The 11817-nt window shown below is 36.5% G+C and overlaps 1 protein-coding gene across 1 annotated transcript in view; it reads left to right on the top strand.

Annotated features, from left to right (window-relative positions):
• Positions 1-1642: 1642 nt before the first annotated feature.
• Positions 1643-11817, top strand: part of LOC104531463 (syndetin-like) — a gene marked incomplete at both ends in the record, with an annotated part of 12928 nt that continues 2753 nt past the window's right edge. The window contains 7 exon segments of the mRNA XM_010176347.1: positions 1643-1713; positions 2118-2235; positions 2318-2353; positions 5463-5545; positions 8679-8721; positions 11763-11815; position 11817. The exon segment at position 11817 is cut by the window's right edge and continues 39 nt beyond it. Coding sequence (XP_010174649.1) covers positions 1643-1713; positions 2118-2235; positions 2318-2353; positions 5463-5545; positions 8679-8721; positions 11763-11815; position 11817 — 405 coding nt within the window.

Below are 11817 nucleotides of genomic sequence, written 5' to 3'. Positions count from 1 at the left end.
GTTAGTAGACTTACTCACCAGAAATTTCTGGTGGGCATCATAGGACTCACTTTCCCACTGGCTCATGAAATGAACCTCTTGATGTGCTATGGGTACTTTGTAATGGCAGCTCCAGTTCAGTGTCCAATTGCAGTAGCAGATCATTAGAAGAAGCAAAAATGCAGTTGACTGTCTCCTGGACACGTTTCCATTGTGCAAAAGAAAGTGTGGGGAAGTCCCGGTTTGCACCCCATTCCTAGTATGAAGTACTGGTCTAACAGGCACTACCATGGGCTGAGAGGCATGGCACAGACACAGGGCAAGGGATTTATAGTTTTCCCTTCTCCTTGGAAGGAAAGGTATGCTTTAGGAACAACCAGTGGGTGGAAGATTATCTTTGAGAAGAGAAAAAAAATATATTCAGCCCTAAATGCTGGACAGAAGACTTCCAATCTGGGGACCATTAGGCTGCGCTCTCTCCCTCTGCCTCTCCATCCAGTCACGTTCAAAGGAGAGGTTTTACAGAATCTTTGCAAGAGGCAAGACTGGGATGGAGTTGCTCCTTATTGTATGCCTTTCCTCATGAAAAGGGAATGATGGCCTTTTGAATAGCTCTGACACTTGCAAAGTATGTTTTTAGTGAGAAAGTAGGTACTGAGGAAAGTAATCTTTGAATTTTGTTTCTTAAGATATTATGCATATCAGCAACTAAGCTGTAATTTTTCCAAAAGCAACCTTGGTAGTATAAAGGAGGAACTGGTTTTGGTGAAAGATGCAGGTCAGTAATTTGTCAGAATTACTTTCGTCTTTGGGACTGACCAGGAGCTGATTTTAAGCTGAACTAAACTTTAAACTTGTTTTTGCTTGTCATATCTTTAAAATTAGATTAGTTTTCAAAGTGAAAATCTCCCTTCACCCCATGGAAAGCACTCGATACGCTTTGAAATTATGAGCAGTATTTAAAAAAAAAAAAAAAAAGTTTTTTTTTCTTTAGTGTGGGGAGAGTGTTCACTTTTCTGCAGTGCTGTTCCTGACAAAAGAAATCCTAATAGGTATATATTAAAAAAAATATTTTTTAAAGGACTTGAGATTATGCAAGGCAGTTCACAAAGTTCAAATCAAGCTAAATTCAGGTCACCTGTGCTGAAGAGTTTTCAGCTGAAATTCAACAGGATACAATTAGTGTTCATTATGAAGTGACATCTGTTAAATTGGTAGAACACAAGTGCTTCTAAACAAGCAAATGCTGTGTGAAACATGATGATTTTTTTTTTTTTTTTTTGTGTCCTGCTTCTCTCTGGCATATTAATGCAAGTTAAACCCCGTGCTTCTGTCTCTGAAGCTTTGATTATTCTGTTGTGGCACATTAATGGTATAGAGATTCTTAGGCTAAATGTACAGTATATAAATGTAGAGGGTCCCACTGCAATGAAAATGGTTTTCCAGTATCTTTCTTCAAAATAGAATTGTATTTTAAAAGATAGTTTTTATTAATGTTACATTCCAGTGCTTAGCATATATAAAATGATGAAACAGAGAATACATAAAGTAACTCTACAAAGTCTTTATAACGTCTCAAGAGAAACCTACTAATCGCTAGTCTTTGCTGGTGTGTAGCACGACTTTAACTTGTATATTCAATTAACCTGTTGTCTCTCTGTAGGAACTTGAACGTGTCACATCATTGCAGACTGGCCTTCAGTTAGCAGCTGTTATTTGCACAAATGGAAGAAGGTATGTTGCTTAAATAATAGCAGAGATTGAAAAGGGGGAAAGTATTTAAGAAGAAATCTGTAAATCCAGGAAGTTTGCTTGCTGAATAGAATTAGTGATAGTAGTTAAAGATACTGAAATAAATACCAGCTGCTGTCTCTCTTGTAGCTCTCACTTTTTCAATAGGGAGTTTTCTTTAAAGAAGGAACCTTTTTGAGATACGCCATTGATCCACAGACAAGTTCTGCAGAAGGGAAAAAGTACCTTCTTAATAGTCTGTTGGTATCATCTCAATTTCTGGGTTTCCTTAACAATGCTGACAATCTTATTTTCTAGCATGTATCCTGATGGACATGTTAGAATTTATTAGAAATAAGTTTTATTTTACGTATCATTGAAGATTATTTTAATTTTAACTTTTGCAGGCACCTGAATATAGCAAAGGAAGGCTTCACACAAACTAGTTTGGGGCTTCTTGCAAATCAAAGGAAACGACAGTTGCTTATTGGACTGCTAAAGTCTCTGAGAACAATAAAAACACTGGTAGGTACAGTTTTTGTTTAATCACAAAATAATTTTCTTCATTTCTGTGTAGTTATCACTGTTTTTTTGTTTTTGTTTTTAGCAAAGAACTGATGTGCGTTTGAGTGAGATGTTAGAGGTAAGTCCTTGTCAGACTATTGTAATTTGCAGCTATTCTAAGTCTACTTTTGTCAGTCATCTTAATTTTGTCCCTTCTTTCCTTCCTTTTGCAAACGGGCTATGGGTGTGTGCGTGTAGTGAAATTATTTTATTTATTTAAAATGTTATAAGAAATACTTCTTATCAAATTAGATAGCCCCTGTGCTGGGGGGAGTATTTTCTCTTGAAGACTCAATCCTGTATTTAGATCCACTGAGGTTTGAGTTAGTTCAGTAAGAGTGCCTCCCTAACCTCAACTTCTACTTCTTTTCTGATCTCTAGCTTGATATTTGGAAGAAAAAGGAACATGAGATTTAGCTGATTATTGATATGCTGGGTCTGGATAAAATATTTGCATTGTACAAATTTATATATGGGATCCCTACTTAGTATTTTATTTGTAAATGTAATAGCTTGTCTCCTTATTCATTGAGTTGGCATTTTGACAGTTGGTTGTAGAAAACATTGCAGCATGCAGGCCATGACACTGAAAATTCTACTGATACAGTATATATACTGCATAAAAATATAGTAGGTACTGGTCAGAGCAAAAATAAGATTTGTCATAAGGTAATTAAATTGTATGAAAGAGAGCTTCAGGATTTTATAGAGAACTATGTTTTTATTATATAGTGTAACAATTTTGACTTGCTAGCTTGACAAATATTTACAGCTTATACTGGATGGAACGTCATTATGATAATCCCTAGTTACTAAATTTGGAAATTGAGTCTTAATAATTGTAAGTCTTAAGATTCTTTGAGCTTAATTCTATCTTGGGTGGTATACCTTGTGTCGGCACACTTTCTTATTCTTTACCAAGCAAGAATGTATTCATTTACAGGCAGCATAAACATTGCCTACTGCTCAGTAAGTCCTCTACAATGATTAGCTTTTTATTTCTGTGCCATATTTTGCTGCACAGGAGGTCAGCTCTTCACTGTTTACTGGTAGGAGTTGTCTTGAGACAGAGGTGGGGGTGTTGCATTCACACACAGACCCTAATGTCTGATTATCATAATTTGCCAGAGATTTTTAAATGCTAAGGGCTGGAACTGCCCTTTGTGGCTAAGTGCAGTTTTAGAGCTGTCCTCAGTGTCTGCTCCCAATAAGGTAGCCCAGGTACTGGCCAGTTTCACAGAATCACAGAATGGTAGAGGTTGGAAGGGAACTCCAGAGATCATCTAGTCCAACCCCCCTGCCAAAGCAGGTTCCCTACAACAGGTCGCACAGGAAAGCGTCCAGGTGGATTTTGAACACTTCCAGAGATGGAGACTCCACAACCTCTCTGGGCAGCCTATTCCAGTGCTCTGTCACCATCACAGTAAAGAAATTTTTCCTTAAGTTTGTATGGAACTTCGATGTTCCAGTTTCGCCCATTGCCCCTTGTCCTGTCACTAGGCATCACCAAAAAAAGCCTGGCCCCATCCATCTGGCCCCCACATTTCAGATATTTATAAACACTGATAAGATCCCCCCTCAGTCTTCTCTTCTCCTGGCTGAAGAGTCCCTCCCAGCTCTCTCAACCTCTCCTTTTAAGGCAGATGCTCCAGGCCCTTCATCATCTTTGTGGCCTTTGCTGGACTCTCTCCAGAAGATCCCTGTCTTTCTTGACCTGGGGAGCCCAGAACTGGACACAGAACTCCAGATGTGGCCTCACCAGGGCAGAGTAGAGGGGGGAGAAGAACCTCCCTCGACCTGCTGGCCAGTTTATCATCATTATTCCAAGAAAAAGTTAGTAGCTTGGAATATGCATGAAAGCTATTAGTAGCCATTAACAGGGGAACATTTGGATAGGGTTCCCAATTAAAAAAGACCAGACATGAAACTATAATAATTTACAGGGGTGAGCTGCACCTAGAATATATTAGTAATATACGTTATGCAAGCAGGCTTTCTGATTTGAGTTCTGTTAGACTTAATGGAGGAGATACCGGGTTTCCAATGGAGAAAGATGCAAAGAGTTCTAAATGCAGCCATCGTTTTAGACCAATGTACTTTTCTGTTTTCAGCTAATGGATAATGTATATACGTGGGGTTGTGTTTTTAGTTAAACTTCATCCGCATTAGAATGCTGCTGTTAAAATCAATTTAATTTCAGAAACTCCTTTACGATAATAGCTGAATATAAATAGCCCTTGCATTTTTACTCTTCAGTCAAAGACTTTGAAATTCCAGTAACAGCTTTGCATTTGAGCTCTCTGAAGCACATAATATAATGGATATAATTGGGACAAAAAATGGAAGCTCTTAAGCTATTAAAGATGGTTTTCCTTCCTCCAAGAGCCTTTCTGGCCTCATATCTAATAGAATACAAAAAATAGTAGTTATACCCAAGGTACTTCCCATGTTCTGTTGGCAAGAATCTGAGGTTTTACGTTTTTGTGATTATGTTTTTGTTTTGGTTTTGTCCTGGCATATTCATATACTTCCTGATTGATCTGTCTACCTATTGGATATTCTTTTTATAAGTTAGAAAATATTTCTGGGTGTTTTTGTTTAGTTTAGTTTTTTTTCTCCAAAGTATGTTCTTTTTGTCCTCGGGTCTTGTGTGAGACAGTTTTCTTTCAATTAATTTCTAATCAGCTATAGAATGTGTCAAATTAAATAGTGTTTGTTTGTGCATAATGTTGGAGTGTCTCCCTTGTCTCTTTTTAGGTTTTGTAAACTATGGCAACAGCCTGCCAGTGCCTGAACTTACCTCTTTCCTTGCTCATGAATAGATCATATTGTATTAACAAAGGTTTGAAAGTTAACTGGGAGGATGTTAGTTGTTTTGTAAGAAAAACTTTCTGATATGTTTTGTATGAATGCATAAGGAAACAAAACAGCAAGTCATTTGCCTAAGGTAATATAATAGGTAGTGTTTTCAACTGTTGCTAATGTGTTGCCTGTTTCTAATTCTAAACTGCTTGCACATTAAGTTTTGCAATAGACCCTCACTCATTTCCCTTGACTTTACTGTATAGAGGTAAGAGACAAAGTAGTTTGTCCTTAATGTTTATATATAAGCATGCAAGTAAAACTGAGTGTTGCAGTGTTTGCCTCAGAGGCCAAATGAACTTTTTTCCGTTGTATTTTATCCTAAGGAAGAGGATTATCCAGGAGCTATTCAGCTGTGCTTGGAATGCCAGAAAGCTGCCAGCACTTTCAAACACTACAATTGTATAAGGTAAGGTGATATTGTACAGCTTTCAGCTTCTGTATGATTTTATTTGTAAATGGTATAAACTAGTGACCACTAATTCTCATTCTCTAAAGCAGCTTTGATTGGAATTTAATTTTCTGCTGAGAAAAGTAAAATTGAGGCATTTATAAAAGCATAAGCACCCTCAGTAGTTTCCCCCCTCCCTGTACCACTGCTAAGCAGTCTTCACAATTGTAACACTATATAATCTGTATTTGGACCATGTCATTGTTTTGTAACTGTTGTAGTATGTTGGCAGGTAATGTTTTAACTAAGAGTGAACTATAACTGTGCTACAACCTGCAACCTAGATACCTGAGCTAATTTTTTGTTAAGTAAGTTTATATTCTGGAATTAATTTACCTACAGCAAGATGGGTTATGAAGGATAGCTTACCCTGATTCTTGGCAGTGAAATTAGCAAGTGCAGAGCTTCATGCTCTCATGGAGAAGTTGCTTTCAGAACCAGAACTGATTTGCGTATCTGCAGTTCCTAGCTTAGAAAGACTTGATGTTTCCAGTGCTTTTTAGAAGGAAAAAAAATAAATGGGTAAACATTAAGTTCAAAGTAATCTTGCATCCAAGAAGACAGTTTCTTGAAATAAAGGATGATGACAGGAAAAAATCAGCATTGCTCTTTATTCCGAGAGTTTTTGGAGCTTGTTTTTGTTTGCACTGTGAGAGCAGAAGGACATTTTAGCTATAAATTCAAGCCCCAGTGCATACATTTCAGTCTCTGTGCACTGCTTTACTTGCAGAAGTCTGAGAATATGTATCGTATGGAATAATGTCTCAATAGCAGGGGATTGGGCTAAATGAGTAAACAGATCTTTTACATTTCTGTTTAGGACTGCAGTAAAAATGAGCTAGTCAAGGAAATGCATATGCTAGCATTCATAAAGTGCTTGTATGAAACGTAGCCTCTGTATCTTACCATGAAATTTTCACAGTATCCCGTTGATTTCTGCTGTCCACATGGCAAGAATCAGCCTTCCTTAGTACATCATTCTTCATGTTTTTCTTGCTAGATAGTGGTAGGAATTGGGTGTAGCTCTTAAACAGCAGGAGATTTAAACCTTTCTATGAAGTGTATAACTTTTTTATTTTGGTATATACATAATCCGAAGAGGCAAGCACTTCAGTTTACCTGCTAAGACTTCTTTGGTTTTAAGAGTGGCTGCTCATCCTCCTTTGAAGTAATAGACTGGGTATCTATTTTTTTTGTTCTTCATTGTCTTCTTCCAAGGGAATGCTTGCATTATGTGATTCATTTTTGTTTAAAAATAGAATCAAAGTATTTTGCCTTCTGCTTGTTGATCAGTTATGATGTGAGTTGACTCCCTTGAAAAACCTGTAGGAAAATGTAGTGTCAGATAGTGGGATGACTACATCTACTGCATTTGGGTTGAAATGTTACTTCTGTTATATTGCAGCAATGTGCCTTCTAAAAATGCACTCATTTAGATTTGTATGGGTGGGGATGCCAAAAAAAAAAAAAAAGACTTCTAATATGGTTTTTATGAATTGAATGATTGCCTTGAATTAAATTCTCAATTATGGTAAATGGGACTTTATAATAACCACGTAACCATTTTATCCAAGCACTACTTTTATAATTCCGTCTTAGAAAATGCATACTGGTTTAGCTGGACACTACATTTCTGCATTTTCACTTCAGTTACTTTTCTTATGAAGTTTTGTGATTGCACCTTCTCTTCCTAAATTAGGCAGCATAAACGTACGCTGTATTCTTGCAAACACCTCCATATATCATAGCTTGGTTGAATAAATAAACTCTGAATGTGTGTATTTAAAATTGTTGCTTGAGCCCTTTCTTAATGGGAAGACAGCGCTTTCACAGGAATTCTATTAAATGGTGGCAGTAAGAAACACGTGGCAGTTTTACATGGGTTGTGTTTCATGTGGAACAAGGTTTTTGAATCCAGCATAGCTATGAACTTGGGGCGTTTGGGAATTGTGATGTGAGGGCTCAGGTCCCTGAGCTGCCCAAGCCTTCTGTGTCACCAGGTGATTGCAAGCTGAGGCTTGCCTGGCATTAACAATAGTGGTAACAAGGAACTAGTTTTCCTGAGGAACTATGCTGGTATACAGATGAAATTAGTCGTATGTGATCACCTGCAATAATCAAGAAATGGTTTCTGGAGCCCAGGAAGTTTTTCAGCCCTACCTTGCACTACTTGAGCAGGTTTTTCATGTGTGTGTGAGCATGTAAGTTGCCTGGCTGAGGTGAATTTAATTTAAAGTTAATTTCAACATGTAAACCAACTATGTGTTTGTATACAGGGGGTGATGGTCTATGCTGTACCTAGTTCTAAAGATTGTAAGAAGGAGTGATTCTGTGGACAGACCAAGGTTTTTACTCTTGTTCTAATGTCTTCTTAAACCTTTCTTTGGAGGGTGTTGTATCCAGGTTATCTTACAGGATTAAAAAATGAGGGGTGATGGGCATATCACTTAAGTGGAGAGAACAAGGTAGTTGTGAAATTTTTAAGGCTGATTGTTGGAAAGGAACAGTTGTGCCTTTCTTTGTCCTGAGTAGTTTCTGTTTTGGTAGCTATATTTGTTAATCTTTTTATGCTGAATATAGCTCAGAGAAGTGAAATAATCATCCTAAAAAGATTTTCTGTGAGTTGTGTAAGCTTAAGTTCTTTATTTCCTATAGTGTTTCTGTAAGGGGTTCCTGAGTAACAAGTTACTATACCATAGTTTGCAAAGACCTGATGGCCCTGACCTTTCTGGTTACATGCTGCTGTAGACCAGAGTGCCAAATCAAAACATTTAGAGCATGAATTTCCTGGGTGTTTGGAACATCTTTGAATGCTTGGCCAAATCCTAGCAGAATGGGGTCTTGTCTGGGCCCTCTTAACACCATTGCATTGTAAACCTAGGAAATATGTTGCTGCAACAGATATTTTAATTTGAAGCATTAAGACTGCAAATGCCTGCAGTAAGTGCCTTTCAGTAGTAACAGTAGTGTGGTGATGCTATATTGACTCAGTAGCAGGCAAATATGTTTTTTGGAAACAAGAAACTTGGTGTGAAATATTAATATGATCAGTAGTTTGATTTTAAACATTTTTTTTTCCTTTCATTAATAGTGAATTGAATTCAAAACTGCAAGACACCTTGGAACAAATAGAGGTAAGAATTAATATATTGATGTTTAGTATAAGTTAGTATTTAACATCTATGTATTGGAGCTTTCTAATGCATTGTTATTAGCAATTACAGAACGTGTACATTTCTTTCAGATATTGTCTTTGGAATGCTATAGTCATTACTATTCATGTAGCCTTTTGTGCTGCAGTCAACTTAAATGCTCTATAATACATTATCGAATTTACAAGTCTAGCTCACTAATTGTGCATACTTTAAGTTGTAAGGCAGTCAAATAAAATAGGCGCATAACATTTGAAGCACTGGAACAAAAGTATGGTCCCTGTGTGGTGAAGATGCACAGTTGGTTTCAGTCCATGAACTGCTGTGAAATTTTTAGACTACTCCTAAATAGTTGTGAAAATTAAATTAGCAGCATACCAATAGGTTTGTGTAAGCTACACAAGAGATCACAGTTTCACTGGAAATTTGAGAGGTCAGCAAACTGGAAACTGCTGGATAGGACCAGTGCTAAGGTGTAGGAATTAAGACTTGAATAGCTAGGAAAGATGTGACTAGGATAGAACATAAGTTTATGTTGGTAGATAGTATTGCAAAAGCAAATGAATATAAAATAGTGTCTTGTTGGAAATTGGTGGCAAAAAAAGGTTCATGAAAAACAGGAATTCTTTTAACTCCATTACTAGGTAATACTGAGCTGAAACTTGGCAGGCTTTTTGTAAGAAGTCTAATAATGTAGATATGTATAATATATATGTTGCGCATGTAATACCAGCATGTGTAATGCGTAGCAGGAAACTGAATTAGCTATCCCAGCAGCTCTCTACACCTCTGATCACTTTCTTTCGAAAGTCAGATTAATACATGTGTTATTGTACCTCGTTATTTAATTCCCTGTACAATTAGCACTTTGTTAAATTTCCTTAATTTATGCCTTTGTACTTTTGCTTTCTTGCAAAGCTTTTCTTTGTTCTTTTACCCTTTCAGTGATATATGCTCTATTTGAGCATGGCTCATTCAAAAGAGCTAATGAAATGAGTGTTTTCTTCTCACTCTCACATAGGCCAGTCATTAAATTCGTTTTTTTTGTTGTTGTTTTTTTAAGATCATTCAGCTTTCATTCCTGTTGCTTTCATTTGCATGCCACTTCTGCCTAGTGAGCAAACGTTGAAGTTGCTTAAAAGGGGACGTGCATCTTCACTTCCTTCCAGTAACAGCTTTGCAGAGCAAATTCTGCTCATGCTAAAACCTGGTAAAATGTGCCATGTTGGTTTGTGATAGCAGTTCACAGCTAGACAAACAACAATATTCAAGATTTTTATTTATTATTTGTCAAATTATAGAAATAACTTACTTCACTCCTGTGAAATTATCTTATTTTCTACTGGAATTATGCCTATGCATATGAGAGAATGTAAGTCATCCTGGAGTTCATAAAGTGTTCCTGTGAAATACATACTCTAATTAATATAGAATTATATTCTGCTAATGAATGTTTTAATAATGAGTCTTCTCAATAGTTGAGGACCTCTGCTTATGTCCTTGTGTCCATTCCTTTTTTCCTTGTTTTTTTTTTCCCTCCTTGTGATTAGCCTTTAACATAAACCTTTTATACTATGTTGCAAATAAAACACAAGGTGGCTATAGTGGAAGGAACAATAGAAGAATATAGCTGAAAAGATTAATGTGTTCTGTATTTGAGCTCTGTTCATGGACAGTTTGATATCTCTGTTTCTCTCTTTGTACAGCTGTTCCACATGAAATAAGAGAAGGAAAACATTTCTTAAAAAATCAGTATATGGCTGAAATTCAAATTGCTCAGTAACCCTTTAAAAAAATTCTGAATCTTTAGGTTACTTGTCCTTTTACCATTTTGCTTAAGGAAAAAATGCAGTATTTGATTGTATTCTACTCTCCTTTTTTGTGCTTAAAGAAAATATTGATCTGCTTGAAAAAACCAACAAAATAAAACACACCCTCCAGACCCAGCGGCAACAAAACCCCCCACACCAAATCTCTAGGATTAAAATCCATAAATACTCTGTGGCTAACAAAGGAATTCATGAAAATTTTTCAGTGGAGTAAGTAAAAGTACATAGGGACTAAAAAAAACATATCCTGTGGCTTCTCTTTGCAAGAGCAAGACTACATCGCAATATCCTTAAATAATAAGAGTTGAAATGGTTTTAGTGACTAGCAAGGAGATAGAATATTTGCTAGCTGTGTATGTTATCGTGTTGTTGATTCCTGTTTTCTTGCATTGTTGATGGAAAATAGAGCTAGGCTGTGTATCTCTGAATATGTTACAGCATCTAAGTGAGAATTTTGTTATTAAGCTACATGGTCAAATTCTTGGAAGGCTTATTAGCTGGTCATTAAGTCTGTTATCCTGTTTTAGGGGTTTTTTTTCATTCGGTACACATAATAGTTGAACTTCATTTATTGCAAAGCTGTTCAGTATGCTCAGACACAGCTTTGACGACAAAACTAGTAATTGTGTATTTGTGTGTTTGTGTGCTTTCTTTTCCTATGGTACTGATCATTCTGCTGGTATAGTACTCCAGAAATGACTTATTTCACAATGAACTTTTAAGTGAGGCAGTGTTAATTCCATTTAATAGAGGGTGGTCAGAGGATTAAGAAGTCCATAATTGAATTGCTTGAGCTGAAACACCTGTGGAGCATTTTCATTTTTTTTCCATAGATTTCTGTTTTCATAGGAGTAGACCAAATTAGAAATGCTAGGTCTCCCATATTGTGGTGCTGGATCACAAAGTAAACATCACTTTGAATTTGACTTCAGTGTACTTTTTACTGTGCTTGTTCTTGGAAACGATGGAACTGTTTGACTGACAGGAATTCCAGACTGAAGTACTGCAGGCTGCAAGAAGTAACATTTGAGCACCTCAAAATAGTCCAGTAATGTACAGTGTTGGCTATTGTACAAGCATAATTATTAGATTGTTTTAATAAGCATCTTTTCCTCACTTGCTGTTGTTTAAGTAATGTATTCCTTGGCCTGTTTTTATTAAGTGTTTGACTCATTATTTCCTTAATTTATATAGGAACAATTGGATGTAGCGCTCTCCAAAATATGCAAGAACTTTGATATCAGTCATT

Source organism: Antrostomus carolinensis, unplaced genomic scaffold (assembly GCF_000700745.2).
Source record: "Antrostomus carolinensis isolate BGI_N321 unplaced genomic scaffold, ASM70074v2 scaffold24349, whole genome shotgun sequence".
Lineage (NCBI taxonomy): Eukaryota > Metazoa > Chordata > Aves > Caprimulgiformes > Caprimulgidae > Antrostomus > Antrostomus carolinensis.
This window is presented reverse-complemented; position numbering and strand designations above follow the sequence as displayed.